The sequence below is a fragment of the Manis pentadactyla genome, chromosome 7 (assembly GCF_030020395.1).
Source record: "Manis pentadactyla isolate mManPen7 chromosome 7, mManPen7.hap1, whole genome shotgun sequence".
Classification (NCBI taxonomy): domain Eukaryota; kingdom Metazoa; phylum Chordata; class Mammalia; order Pholidota; family Manidae; genus Manis; species Manis pentadactyla.
In genome coordinates this window covers 103,126,163-103,141,822 of record NC_080025.1, presented here as the reverse complement: position 1 = coordinate 103,141,822, position 15,660 = coordinate 103,126,163, and the positions used below count along the sequence as shown (strand labels likewise).

Genomic DNA, 15,660 nt, shown 5'->3' with positions numbered 1-15,660 from the left:
ATGTCAAATGAATCAATAGGTATTTTTTAAATGTCTTAGTTTCTACCTTTTGTAAAGTAAATATTGATAGTTTTAACCCACATAAACAGAAGTTCTTTGGTACCCCTCAATAAATCATGAGTATAAAAGGAGTCCAGAAACTAACAAAGTGCTTTTGGATATATTTACTCTTTTTTCTTGGAAAACAAAAGCACATATATAGTTGTATTTCTTTGTCACTACTGCTTTTAGAAGAGTCTCAATAACTGGTATTAACTAAACTTTTAACTGCAATAATTAACTTCCATTTATAAGGACCCAAACATATATCCTCTCCATAGTATATAAAAATAAGAAGCAAAAATATATAAAATTAAATTGTGGTGAGTAACCAGCACTTTGGTGTTCCACCTTACTTGCTAGAAAGCCAAGTCAAACTAGTTAATGCACTGGGTCAGGAAACTGAGTTCAGGAGCTGAATAACCTTGGCAAAGTTGACTGTAGGTGCTCAGATGAAGTTGTTGGGCATCTGTCTCTCTCCATCTCTTGGTTCTCTGTTCCTCTGAGCTGGCCCTGTTCTTCAGCCTTCTTTATTCTGCTGAAAGGGCAGCCCTTTGCAGCTAGATGCTCACATGATCCTCAGTGTCTCAGAGCTCAGAAAATCAGAGATTCATTTTGTCGCTTTTTCTAAGTATCTGATTATTCTCCCGAAAATGTCCTTAAATAGCTCCACTTGGGGCAGGAACCCAGCACTGGGCCAATCACTGCCTCCAGAGGTCTGGGATACTCCAAAGGTCAGCCTGGATCACCTGCCCACTGCTGTTCCCAGAGATGAGGCACCTTGATTGGCAGACCTACCACATCATTTAGAATAGGGAGCAGGTATTCTCTGCACCAAGCATGTTGTTAACAGTTTTCATGAAAAGGCAACCTTTTTTTTTTAGCAGAAAAGACAGCAGACCAGCATTCAAAAAAACCTTAGTTTTACTTCTGGCTCTGCCACCTCCTATCTGTGATCTTTGGCAGGCGAGTTTGCTTCCTCAGACATCATTCTGAGGTGGTTAAGTGCTGGTTAAATTAAAATGAGTCTATAAAAGGAATGGGTTGGGTTAGATGATTTCAGACCTAAATGTCTAGAACTGTATTTCATGAATTCAGAAAGGATCAAGGTTTATTCTGTTTGGGGGCTCCAAACAAGATGGAGAAATAGGAGCTAGTAGTTTTGGTCAATGGTCTTGGCTCGTTGATAACAGAAACTCATCCAAGCTAGCTTAGGCAAAAGAAAAAAAAGCCAGCAGAACTTATGTATAAAAATCCAGGGCATCTCACAGAACCCAAGGACAAGAGTGGACCTCATGACAGCCAAGAACAAGGAACAGGAAACTACCAGTAACCATCATTTCTTCTCTCTCCCTCCTTCCCTCTCTCTTTCAAACTCTCTCTCACTCTCCCACCCTGTCCCTTTCTCTGGCTAGCTCTCTTTCTGATATCCTTTACTGTGCATGTCAGTTCCTTTCTTTTCTTTAAACGTACACTTTCTCTGCTTCTCCTGGTAGGTGGATGAGAATGGTTTTTCTTTATGGTATCTTCAGCTCTTCAGTTGCCATAATCCTCATTCTGGCTAAAAGGCAGAGTCACTCTGAATTCCAACTGCAATCTGACTGCCTCACCTCAGGCTAGGTGTCCATTTATGGCAGCAAAATAGGGTCATCAGTCACAGACATGGCTGCCTCATGGAGATGGAGATGTTCTCAAGGATAGGGGGCACTGAACTGGGAAGACCCCCACAAAGGTGTCTATTTCAACAGTTAGGGTAACTGTTCTTACAGACAAGTGCAATGTACTGCTGTTAATTAGGACATACTTCACAAGAAATAACAAGTGTTGGCGAGGATGTGGAGGAAAGGGAGCCCTTGTGCACTGTCGGTGGGAGTGTAAACTGGTGCAGCACAGAACACAGCATGACGTTTCCTCAAAAAATTAAAAGTACAACTCGATACAATCCATTGATTCTACTTCTGTGTATTTATCCAAAGGAAATGAAAATATTAAGTCAAAAACATATATGCACCTCCAAATTCACTGCAGCATTAGTTACAATAGTTAAGATATGAAAGCAACCCAAGTGTCCATCAATAGATGAATGGATAAAGGAAATGTAGGAAGTCTTCCCATTTGGGTGGATATTGATGGACCTTGAGGGCATTACATTAAGAGAAGTAAGTGAGAGAAAGGCAGAATCACTAGGCATTTCACATTTACATTCTCATCTCTGGTCATAGCTCTCACAGTTCTTTATATATAAGTATAAATATTATATATATATATATAGAAGTAAACCTGGACATTTTATAGAAAAGGAGTCAGACAATATGTGGCCTTTTGTATCTGGCTTCTTTCACTTAGCAAAATGTTTTAGTCTATGTTGTAGCATATATCAGTACTTCACTCCTTTACATGGATCAATAATATTGCATTATACACATATATCACATTTTATTTTTCCACCCAAAGGATGACATTTGGGTTATTTCCACCTTTTGGCTATTGTGAATAGTGCTGCTGTCAGTATTTGTGTATGAGCTCTTGATTGAATACCTATTTTCAATTATTTTTGGCATATGCCTGGGTAAAAGTGGAATTGATAGGCCATAGGTAATTCTATGCTTAATTTATTAAAGGGCTGCCAAACAGTTTTCTGCAATGGCTGCACAATTTTACCTTCTCACCAGCAATGTATGAGGGCTCCAATTTCTCCAGATCCTTGTCCACTCTTATTTTCCATTTTTTGGACGATAGCTCTCCTAGGGAAAATGAAAAGCTATCTAATTGTGGTTTTGATTTGCATTTCCATGATAATTAAGTTCTTAGGTTTTTGATTGCACAGAAAAGATGGTTTACTCTCAGAGGCCTGGATTATATCTTAGAGGTTTCATGTTCTCAGGGCTGAGAATACAGTAGGTGATTAATTATTACCTGTTGACAAGGCTTTCATTCTGCAAACATTTATCAAGAGAGTCTGAGCTTTGTGTATCAGCCCAGCACCAATCAAACAGTTATATTTAGTCTCAGGAAATCAGAAGATCAGAGCACATAGACACATGGTAAAGGATCTGTGGCAACAGGCTCCTAAGCTGGCAAATTCACTCCTCAACATGAAGCAGCAGCTGACGATTTTGAGTCTTCCACTGCACCAAATCGTGGCTGAGGGTCAATTACAGTCAGAAGAGTTACTGGCTGCTGTTTCCATCTTCCCTTCAGTTTTAATAAAATGTGTCTTAGAAGAAAGCTTTTAAGGCAGATGGTTGCCTACTTCCCAGAGGTGTTCGGTGGGTTGATGTGAGCCGAACAAGCCACAGAGATAAGCTTCTGCCCTAACTGCCCTTATTAATGACTTTTTCTCTGAGCATTTACTACATGTAAGGTACTATCCCAGGCATTTTATTAATAGCTGAGAACATAATGCACAGCTTTCAGACACTATCTCAATTTTAATAATAGCTCTTTCCCCTGTTGCAGCACTGGTTAAGTCTGGGTTCAGATTTGAGCTCTGCCACTTATTAGCTATGAGACTCAACTTCTGCGAGCCTCAGTTTTCTAATCTGTAAAGAGATAAATTTAAATGCCCATTCTTAGGGTTGTTTTCAGGATGAGCTAAAATAACTTAAATTGCTACAATGTCTGGTACATGGAGAGAAGTCAATACATGTTAATTCTCTTTGCCTTTACTTAAAAGAAGGGATATTACAGAAATTATTCCTCCTACTTGGTAGATGGGAGAAATGAAGCACAGCCTCACAGGAAATGAAAAGTCATCTTTGGAGTTTCTTCCCAGCTCACAGCCATTTCCGACTCCCTGGGGACTGTGCCCTGAACCAGGGTGATGAGCCCACAGCGTTTTGCACCACCAGATGTTTGCACCACAAGCCCTGCCCCTTGGATCACCACTGATTGAATTGAGGGAGACAGAAATGGGACTAAAGGGGGTCAGTCATATTCTTGTGCAAGGAATTGAAGACAAGAGACAGTTAGAATCTGTAGGTGGCTAAAACTATGTCACATAACTTAGGAGCTAGATGCCACTATATTCTGGCATGTGGATGGGGGAAGTAGAGAAAACTGGTCCTCAGAGAGAAAAGGGAAATAGATGCAGAGAGAAGCAGCAATGAGAGCTGAGAAAAGATCCCCAGTGGCTTTCCAACACCTGGTTCCAGACCTTTCTGAGCCCAGCTCACTTTTTCCCTTGGATTGCATGAGATACCCACTAGCATACTTAAAATAAATTCCCTCATGTTGCTTCTCAAACTTTAGTGGGCAAGATTTTCATAGGCCATGCATTCAAATGGACAAGTGATTGAACTTTATTTTCCTGTAACGCAATTAAATTTTTAGCCCTCATTCCACCTGATGACAGAAAAGCAATCAAGGAAACTTCAGGAAAACTCAGTCATCTCAGTTATATGCCTGTCATCTCAGGCATTTTAGGTCTCACATAATTCAGGAAATTCTCGCAGATTTTCTTCTGCCCATATAGTCATCTCTGGGCTTCCTGGACATTCTGTGCCTCAGGGGAGGCAGTTAGTCCATGGTCAGGTGTAACTGAGATATGATACATTCCATCTGATCTGGGGTCATCGTGTTCTGCAGGCCACTCTCTACCACCTTATTCTGCATGACAGCCTCCACAGGTCTTGGCCATTTTCAGACATTTTTGTGCCCCTTTTAGGAACTCACCAGCATCTAAATGTTTTATGTCTTTTTTTTTTTTTAACTAAAGACTGGGAAACTTTAATCTGCAGGAAGTAGGGTCGTCTAGTTGTTCTTCTAACCTCTTTCTAGTTTCTTGTTTACTGCCTAACTTTGTGCATTGATCTTTTTTAGGAGACAGTCTTTTGAAACTTGAAATTCCTTTTCCTCTCATAAATCATGGCAGTTACAAATTAAAGTGTTATATTTTAAGACTACTGTTTCTATATAAATTTCAAGACCCTAACTTGGAACTAACTTGAATTTCAAGAACCTGATTTGGAACTCAATCTATCTGGCCAAGACATTGCATAATGGTGACTTAACCAGGGAGGGCCAAAGAGAAACAGAGGAAATGCACAGTCCATCATGCTGCATGAGTTTGAACTAATTTCTTGATTACTGTGAGCTGAAAACCCTGGTCTTCCAAAAATGCTTTCCATCCTTCAACCCTGCCTGCCTCTTACAGTTTCCAGGGTTATTTCCTCTGTAATATGAAATCTGCCTTGCACAATCATTATGTCATTTGGGGCATGGATGCTGGAGGGCAGATGGAAAGGCTGCGCCAAAGTTACACCTATATTTGCAAGACCAGATGAAACCCAATGTCCATTCTTCTAAAGTCAAACTGCTTTTAGAAGGAGAGTAGGAGCAGGGCATTCCACAGAGCATCCTTGTCGTTCCCCAACTTTGGTTTCAGGTCATCTTTATAACCGGTCCAAGGAGATGTTCACCATTAAGTTCTGTTCTCTCAGAGCTCACACACAGTAACAGTGTTGGGAGACCACTTTAGACATTCATTGTTTCAATGAGAGCAATTTCAACAAGAAAGCCAGGACGTGGGAAACATCTAAGATTTAGTTGCAGCCAGTTGGGGACAAGACAATATAATCAGAATATAACTAGTTACTCAAAATCGTTAATGAAAATCAATTCTATGGAAAAGACACAACATTATCTTGCTTTAAATGTAAGGCATTTATCAGTGGCCCAAAGTCAGTTAGGATTATAGAGCTTTTAGAGTAGGTATTCCCTTTTTTATTTCTAGGTTTCAGGGCACAGAAATAAATTTGATGAATTTTAGTGATATAATGAAAGTAGACTATGTCAGGTGAAAAAAGGTAGTAAACAGATGTACCCTTATAAATCCAGTTATGTAATAAGTACATACACATACATGTACATGTATATCCAGATACATCTAAGACTAAAAGGAGGAAACACATAAACAGTGGTCACTTCTAGTAGTGGTATCATAAGCAGTTTATATTTTCCTCTTAACATTTTTATACATGTCCCCAAATTTTTCATTATTCTTATCAAGAGAAAATAATTAAAATTATACTTTTTTGAAGGATGAAATGAGACTTCCAATCCTTATAAGGTGAAGAGAAAAGGAATAATCTGAAAACTCTCTTGCCACATTGCTATATTTGATAAAATATAGCAAAAATTATTTTAAGTGCATGAATGAACCAGCCAGACAGAAAGTCCCAAATGTGTTAGTAACAGAGAAAAGTGAGTGGAAAGGATGTGGATGCTGCCGTAGCTGGGGTGAGGATTCAGGATTCCTGAGTAAGGCAATTTTAAAGAGCCACACTCTCACTGAAAAAGTAGATTAGGAAAACATTGATCCACTGGCACAGAGACAGAAAGGTGTTTGTATGTTTCTGCTTGGGTGGGGAAAATGTCCATCTGAGAAACAAAATCTTCACGTCTGTTCCTACCCCAAATTGGAGGTTCAGTCTGCAGAAGATCCAGGAACCAGGAAGACAAATGACCTCCAAGATGCTTAGTGACCAAAAAGGTGGTCCAGGTATGGCAAGCTCTCTGTGGCAAATGCAAAACAGCTCTTGAGGGACACCCTCAAAACTCAGGCCATATGGGATTATCACAGAAAATCAGGCTCTTCTAAAGATGAGCTCACCAACAAAATGTGAAATGCAGGACAAAATCCTCCTTGAGAGTCAGCAGACACAATAATAGCACCAAAAGATTCCCTACAATTTCCCATAATAGAATGACAATTTGAAAGAGGAAAGTGAGTGGACAGGATGTGGATTCTGCTTAAATTTAATCATGCTTAAAGAGAATATAATCATGCTTAAAATTATTAAAGGCCTAAAAGATGCAATTAAAACATCAAGAAAGGAGCAAGTCCTGTGAAAGGCACTATTGCATCATAATTTTGAGCACAGAATGTGGAGCTAAACTGCTGGGTTCAAATCCCAGCACTACCACCTTTGAGCTGTATGGTACCACCTACTAGCTTGATTTATTGATTACTGTGAGTTGAAAACCCTGACATCCCAAGAATGTCTTCCATCCTTTGACTCTGCCTGCCTCTTAGAATTTCCAAAAGTATCTCCTCTGTAATGTTCAAGCTGCCTTGCCACGATCTTTGTCAATTGGGGCAAGTCACTTAATATTTCTGTGCCTCAGGTACTTCCTCTATAAACTTGGAATAGTAATGGTACCTACATCAGTGGGGTGTTGTGAGCACTGTGTGTTCATATATGTAAAGTGCTTAGAAGACTGCCTATCAAACTATATAGAAAATAGATATATATTTTATCAGTATTATTATAAGTATCTCCATGACTTTAAAAACAGACTCTCAGATATCAGACACAAAAACCCAACCATATACTCTTCACAACAGGTGCACTTAAAATCTAATTACTCAGAAAGACTGACAATAATGGAATGGCAAAAAATATTATTATAACAGGTAAATATACATTTTAAAAAATTGATAGCATATTACTTAGTAGCCACAACAGAGGCCAGAAGACAGTGTAATAATGTTGATATTAAACAAAAGTATAAATGGAAAAAGACTTTAGACAAACAAGAATAAATTTTAAAAATTAAAAAAATTTTTTAGGGTTAAATGATTTCCTTCATTTGTGGAGTATAAAAAGAAAGCAAAACTGAAGGAACAAAACAGCAGCAGACTCACAGACTCCAAGAAGGGACTAGCGGTTACCAAAGGGGAGGGGTGTGGGAGAGCGGGTGCGGAGGGAGGGAGAAGGGGATTGAGGGGTATTATGATTAGTACACATGGTATGGGGGGGATCATGGGGAAGACAGTGCAGCACAGAGATCGTCTTCTACAAGTAGCAACTCTGTGGCATCTTACTACACTGATGGGCAGTGACTGCAATGGGATATGGGGGGGGGACTCGATAATATGGGTGAATGTAGTAACCACATTGTTTTTCATGTGAAACCTTCATAAGAGTGTATATCAATAATACCTTAATAAAAAAATTGCACACAAAAAATTTTTTTAGGGTTAAAGAAGGTACCTGCAAAACAAAAACTTCAAAAATTCACTGAAATACTCAACAGTTCTCATGTTAACACTAAACAATACAGCATGAGTGACAGAATAAGATGGTAAAACAGACAAATTCACATTCAGAATGTGGCAGACAAAAATAGAATTTGAGAGATTTGAACAACACAATTTACAGGACAGTGTATACCAAAAAAGTCAAGGTTTTTGACTACGAAGTACTACCATTTTAAATTAGTTAATAAAAAGACAGTCCCTCAAAAAAACATAAAAACACACTTCTAAATAGCTTATGTGTAAAAAAAAACTATGGGAAATGAGTACACAGCACTAAAAGACGATGACAACACATAGTAAGATGTGGGGTGCAGCTAGAGTAGAACTTGAGTTATTTATGACCTTACTTGCATATGTTAGAAAGAAGCAAGCTTGAAAGTAATAAGAGAAATACCCATTTTCCAGTAGAAGCTGGGAAATAATAAGAGTAAAAACAAATGAGTGAACTAGAAAACTAAGAAGTAATACAGAAAAACCACAAAACTGAAAGTTGTTGAAAAAGTTAAAAATGAGATGACACAAAAGCCATAGCAATCTTGAAAAAGAAAAAGTTGGAGGATTTATACTTCCCAATTCCAAAATTTACTACAAAGCTATGGAAATCAAGATAGTGTGACATTAATAAACTGTTACATCAATAGTCAATAGATTCTTGACAAGCATGCCAAGAAAATTCAATGGGAAAGGAGCAGTCTTTTCTATAAATTGTGCTGGGACAACTAGATATCCACATGCAAAGGAATGAAATTGGTCCTATATCTTATATCACACATAAAATTTAATTCAAAATGGATCATAGGTCTAAAACACTTAGAAGAAAACACAGGAGTAAAATTTCATAATCCGAGACAATGACTTCTTAGATACAACACCAACAGCCCAAGCAATAAAATAAAAAATTAGATGAATTAGACTTCATCAAAATTTAACAATTCTGTGCTTCAAATGATGGTTTCAAAAAAGTGAAAAGAAAACGCAGACTGTGACAGGATATTTGAAAGTAATGTGAAAAGAGACTTGTAACCAGAATATATAAAGAACTCTTACAACTCAATAATATGAAAATAAATAACTCAATTAAAAATCAGGAAAAGGATTTGAATAGATATTTCTCTAATGAAGATACACAAATGGCCAATAAGCACATGAAAAGATGCTCAACATCATTAGTCATCAGGGAAAAGCAAATCAAAACCATAGATGCCACTTCACCATCCACTAAGATGGCTATAATAAAAATTTTTAAGAAGAGATAATAACAAATGTTGGTGTGGAAGTGAAGAAATTGGGACCCTCATATATTGCTGGTGTATTATAAAATGGTGCAACCACTTTAGAAAACAGTTTGGCAGTTACTCTAAATGTTAAACAAGGAGTTACAGGACCAAGCAATTTTGCTCTGAGGTATAAGTCGAAGAGAAATGAAAACATGTCCACACAAAGACTGTATATAAAGATTCACTACAGCATTATTCATAACAGTCAAAATATGGAAACATTCAAGTGCCCTTCAACTGGTGAATATATAAACAAAATGTGGCATAACCATATAATGGAATATTTTTCAGCAATAAAGCAGAATGAAGTAGCAATACATACTACAATACGAATGAACCTCAAAAACATGCTAGGTGAAAGAAGCCAGTTGTGAAAGACCACATATTGTAAAATTTCACTTATATGAAAGGTCCAGAATAGGAAAACCCACAGAGGCAGAAAGCAGATTAGTGGTTGCCTAGGGCTGGAGGAGGGCAATAGGGGAAGTGACTGCTTAATGGGCACAGGGTCTATTTGGGGTGATAAAAATGAATCTAAAATTAGATTATTATAAGGACTGCACAAGTTTGTAATTACAATAAAAACCACTGAATCGTACACTTTAAGTGGGTGGATTTTCGGGTATGTGAAGTTTACTCAATGCAATTACATTTTGAAAAATTAAATAAGATGACATTAAATGTAATGTGGTATCCCAGATTGGAACCTGTAACAGTAAAAGATATCAGTGAAAAACCTGGTACAATCTGATTAATCTCTCTACTGTAATTAAGTGTTATATGAAGGTAACTGTACTAACATTAATTTCCTAACAAATGTACATGATAAGTGAGGTGTTAACATCAGGAAAGATGGGTGAAGTTTATATAGGAACTCTGTATTATCTTTGCAACTCTTCTGTAAATCTGAAATTATTCCAAAATAAAAGTAAAAAGTAACCATGGCAAATCTTTAGTGTACTTGATGCAGAGATACAGAGATAAAGATAAGGAGAGGAGGAGTAAGAGAGGAGGCACAGATGGACAGTTAGGAATGACACAGGATATAACTACAAAATAGTGGAGATGTAGTCATAATACTAAGAACAATTACGTACAGTGCTGTGCAAGGTAGGTTCCTTCACTGTCACCACCTGTCAGGTCTCTAGGCTCGGGATGAATTCTACGATGTGAAAGGAACAGGCTCTATTGGGGAAAATCAACAACACAAGTGTCAGAGGAGAGAGACAAGATAGAGGCTCACTGTGCTCCCATCACTGCATGGAGGGTCATTTCAGGACCTGGGTGATGAGCTTGTCAGTGTGTGGCAAACAGACTGCTTGGCAAAATGATCTGGATATAAATGCTTGTTTATAGCAGTAACCAGCACCTGGAGAATTGGGGTACAGCAGCTGGTTGTGGGAAGCTGTAGGCCCTCCGGCCAAAAGAAGGGAACTACTGGTCTTGTGGGAGGCTGAATTTGGGTACAGTCCCTTCCTCTAGGAGAAGGTGGGGCAGTCCTAGCAGGCTTCCTGTCCAGTCTGGTCAGAGTAAGCTCTCAGAGTTATTTGTGCACAACTCTACTTGATATTCATAACCAGTAAATTGAAAATATATACAAGATGCACAGTTTCTTAGAAAAATATAACTTAATAAAACTATTCAAGAATATAAATTTTGGTTAGAGTTATAACTTAAATCAGGAATTAAAAAATCTACCCACTTCCCCTTAAAAAAAAAAATGAAACAACCTGTTAAGCCCAGAAGATTTTACCACTCAGACCCAAACTTCAAAGAACAGATAATCATTCTCTTAAACAAACTGTTTCAGTGAACATAAAATGAGGGAACACTGCCCACCTCATTCTATGAAATAAAATAATTCTTGTGGCAAAATCAGATAATGATACTATGAGGAAGTAATAATTAAAACATAATCCGACTTCTAAATACAGATGCAAGATTCCTAAAACATTAGTCAACTGAATGCGGGGAAATGCCTACTAAAAATACATGATTACTAAGTTGGGTTCAACCTAGGAATGCAAAGATGGTTAAAATCAGAAAGACTATTAATGAAACTTACCATATGAACTGGTCAAAGGAGGAAACTGTATAATCATCTCAGTGAATGTAGAAAAACTTTTGATAATATTCACATTGTTTCATAATGAATACCCATAGCATACTGAAATAGAAAGCAACTTCTTTAGCCTGGTAAGACAAAATTACAGCAATCTGAAAACTTAAATAGCAAAAATTATATATAATTGTGGAATACGAAAAGCAATCTCTTTCAGATCAGGAACACAATGAAGATTTATCTATCACCATTTCTATTTAACATTACACGGTGCTTTTCACTAGTATGATAAGACAAGAAAAAAATAAAATTTCAAAAGATCAGGAAGGAAAAAATAAGAAACACAAAGGAATCTATAAAATACTAGAAATAAGAGGGTATCAAGGTTAGTTCACATGGTATGGGGAAGACAGTGTAGCACAGACAAGACAAGTAGTGATTCGGTGACATCTTACTACACTGATGGACAGCGCCTGCAATGGATTATGGGGGGGACTTGATAATATGGGTGAATGTAGCAACCACATTGTTTTTCTTGTGAAACCTTCATAGGAATGTATATCAATGATACCCTAATAAGAAAAAAGAGTGTATCAAGGTTGTTGAATGTAAAACATATATAAAAGCAGTAATATTGTTATTCATCAGCAATGCAAAATTTAATTTTAAAAATTAATTTTAATGTATTTTTTAAAGGTATATTTTCAATGGCAATAATAAAATATAAGGTACTTCAGAATAAATATAACAAAAGATGCACAAGACTTTTATGAATATAAAACTGTTGAGGAACATAGAATACCTAAATAGATGGAAACACAAACCATATTTATTGATGGGAAGAGGCAATTTTGTAGCAACAGTAGTTTTGCCAAAAATCAGTCTAATAAATTCAGTGTAATTATAGTAATAATTCTAACAAGATATTTTTCAGAACTTGACAAGATGATCCTTGAATTCATACAGAAGATTAAGGGGTGAAGAATAACCCCTTTTTAAGAGGGAAGACAAGGGGTGTGTGTGTGTGTAGGGAACTGATTCCAACAGAAATCACTACTTTCTTAGCCCCACTAGTGCTTAGGCAAGTGGCTATCCATAAGGAAAAAAATAAAATTAACCCAAGCCGTATCCCACACACAAATAATTTCCAAATGGATTAAAGATCTAAAGATGAAAAATTACAAAATTATTGAGAAAAATGTCACATGAAGTTTTAGTGGTATTTGTACCACTAATTTAAATAATAAAATATGTAATTATTTCGTAAACTGAACCCAACAAGTATTAATCATAATGGAAAAACTGAACATGGGCTTATATTAAAATTTAAAACTTGTCTTACAACAAAAGGCATGAGATACAATTCTAAAAAACAAACAACCATCTAAGAGAAGATATTTGCTACTCAACCAATGTAACTAGAATTAAAAAGGAAAGCTAAAAATGATAAAGAGTATCAGTACCAGCAATACCCAGATGAGACCTGAAGGTTCAGCAAACCTATGAAGCCATGCTCACCAGCCTGCTTTTTTCAGTCATTTGTATTTCCTCATTTGTGACTTATTTAATCATATCCTTTCTCACTTTTTCTATTGCATTTTGTGTATTTTCTGATGTGTGGGAATTCTTCATGTTTTAAACTTGCTGTTTTGATTTCGTTATTCTGACCTTGCAATGTTGGCCCTGCTGTTTTAACCCTATTGCTCCTCAGAACATGTTTTTTACTTAACTTCTTTAAGTTAAATATGATTTACTCATATTCATAGTTGATGCTTTTTGATCCTAAGAAATCCTGCCTACCCCAAATTCACAAAATTACTACCCTACGTGCCCTTGTAGAACCTTCAGGCTGTTCACTTTTACATTCAGTTCTATGGTCTGTCTTGAATTCCTTTTTGTGTGGTGTGCTGTATGGGTCAAGGTTTGTTTTTTTCCCATATAGACAGGCAGTTGTTCCAGCACATATTATTGAAAAGATCTTCCTTTCACCATTGAGTAACTTTGGCACTTTGACCAAAAATTGTGTAAGTGTGGGTTTATTTCTGAACTTTCTCTTGTTCCATGAGTCTGTACACCATACCATCTTGATTACTATAGCTTTAACACTGTCTCTTTTTATTTTTTTAATTAAGGTATCATTGATATACAAATGTACAGTTTCATATAAGCAACATTGTGATTTCAAAATTCACCCATATTATCAATATAGACTGTCTCTTAATTAGCTAATGTAATTTCTCCAACTTTGTTAACTTTCAAGATTGTCCTGGTTATTCCAGGTCCTTTATGTTTCCACATAAAATTTAGAACTACTTCATCAATTTCTACAAAATCCTACTGGTATTTTTTTTTTTGGTATTATTAATGTACAATTACATGAGCAACATTATGGTTACTAGACTTCCCCTATTATCAAGTCCCCATCACATACCCCATTACAGTCCCTGTCCATCAGCATAGTAAGATGCTATAGAATCACTACATGTCTTCTCTGTGTTGTACTGCCTTCCCCGTGTCCTCCCACCTCACCCCCGCCTATATTATGTGTGCTGATCGTAATACTCCTTTTTCCCCTTATCCCTCCCTTCCCACCCATCTCCCCGTCTCTTTTCCTTTGGTAACTGTTAGTACATTCTTGGGTTCTGTGAGTCTGCTGCTGTTTTGTTCCTTCAATTTTCCTTTGTTCTTATACTGCACAGATAAGTGAAATCATTTGGTACTTGTCTTTCTCCACCTGGCTTATTTCACTGAGCATAATATCCTCTAGCTCCATCCATGTTGTTGCAAATTGTAGGATTTGTTTTCTTCTTATGGCTGAATAATATTCCATTGTGTATATGTACCACATCTTCTTTATCCATTCATCTACTGATGGACACTTAGGTTGCTTCCATTTCTTGGCTATTGTAAATAGTGCTGTGATAAACATAGGAGTGCATATGTCTTTTTCAAACCAGGCTCCTGCATTCTTAGGGTAAATTCCTACTACTGGTATTTTTTAAACAGTTTTATTAAAATATAATTCACATGCTATCCAATTCACCCATTTAAAGTGTACAAGTCAAGTGTAAGAATTCATGTATGCAATTCAAAGCATACAATTCATGCAGCGTTTTTGGTATATGACTTTATTAATTCTAAACAATTGTGGTAAAATATATATAACATAAAATTTGACATTTTAATCATTTTTAAGTAAACAATTCAGTGGGATTAAGTATATTCACAGTATAGTTAGTACACACATCACCAATACCTAGTCCTGGGGCATTTTTATCATCCCAAACATAACTTCTGTAGTATGAAATTACTCCCATTCCCCCTCCTCCAAGTCCCTGGTAATTTCCAGTCTACTTTCTGTCCCTGTGAATATTTTTACTCTAGATATTTCATATAAGTATAATCATACAAGATTTTTCCTCTTGTGTCTGGCTTGTTTCATTGAGTATAATGTTTTCAAGATTCATTCATGTTATAGCATATATCAGAACATCATTTCTTTTTTACGGCTGAATAATCCATTGCTTGTACAGACCACATTTTGTTTGTCAATTCATCTCTTGATAGGCACTTCGGTTATCCTTTTGGCTAATGTGAATAATGCTGCAGAGAACATTGACATACAAGTCTGTTTGAGTCCCTGTTTCAAGTCCTTTGGAATCTATACCTGAGAGAGGAATTGCTGGGTCATATGGTAATTCCATGTTCAGCTTTTTGATAGCATCAAACTGTTTTCATAGCAGCTGCACCATTTGACATCCCACCAGCAATATACAAGGATTCTAATTTCTCCACATTCTTGCCAACACTTGTTATTTTGTTTTTTGTTTTGTTTTTCAATATAGCCAGGTTAGTAGGTGTTAAGTGGTATCTCATTGTTGCTTTGATTTGCATTTCTCTAATGGCTAATAATATTCATCATCTTTCCATGTGCATACAGGCCATTTATATATCTTCTTTGGAGAAATATATATTTCTCTTTTGTCCTTTTTTTAATTGGATTATCTTTTTATTGTTGAGTTGTAAGTGTTCTTTGCATACCTTATCAGATATATGGTTTGCAAACATTTTTTCCTATTCTGTAGTTTATCTTTACACTTTCTTGACAATGTCTTCGATGCACAAGTTTTTAATTCTGATGAAGTCCAATTCATTTATTTTTTGTTGTTGTGCTTTTCATGTCATAGCTACATGCTGGCATTTTTACTGGGATTGCACTGACTCATCAATTTTGGAAG

General features: G+C 36.6%; 1 protein-coding gene across 4 annotated transcripts in view; it reads right to left on the bottom strand.

The window, feature by feature from the left end:
• Positions 1-801: 801 nt before the first annotated feature.
• The window catches only part of PLEKHA8 (pleckstrin homology domain containing A8), a 94,814-nt gene continuing 79,955 nt past the window's right edge, over positions 802-15,660 (bottom strand). For 3 of the 4 annotated variants that reach the window (XM_057504624.1, XM_057504626.1, XM_057504625.1), the window contains one exon: positions 802-2,783. In XM_057504624.1, coding sequence (XP_057360607.1) covers positions 2,647-2,783 — 137 coding nt within the window. In that variant the 3' untranslated portion in view covers positions 802-2,646. The remainder of the gene's footprint in view (positions 2,784-15,660) is intronic. The other variant, XR_008998520.1, reaches the window with a different exon arrangement.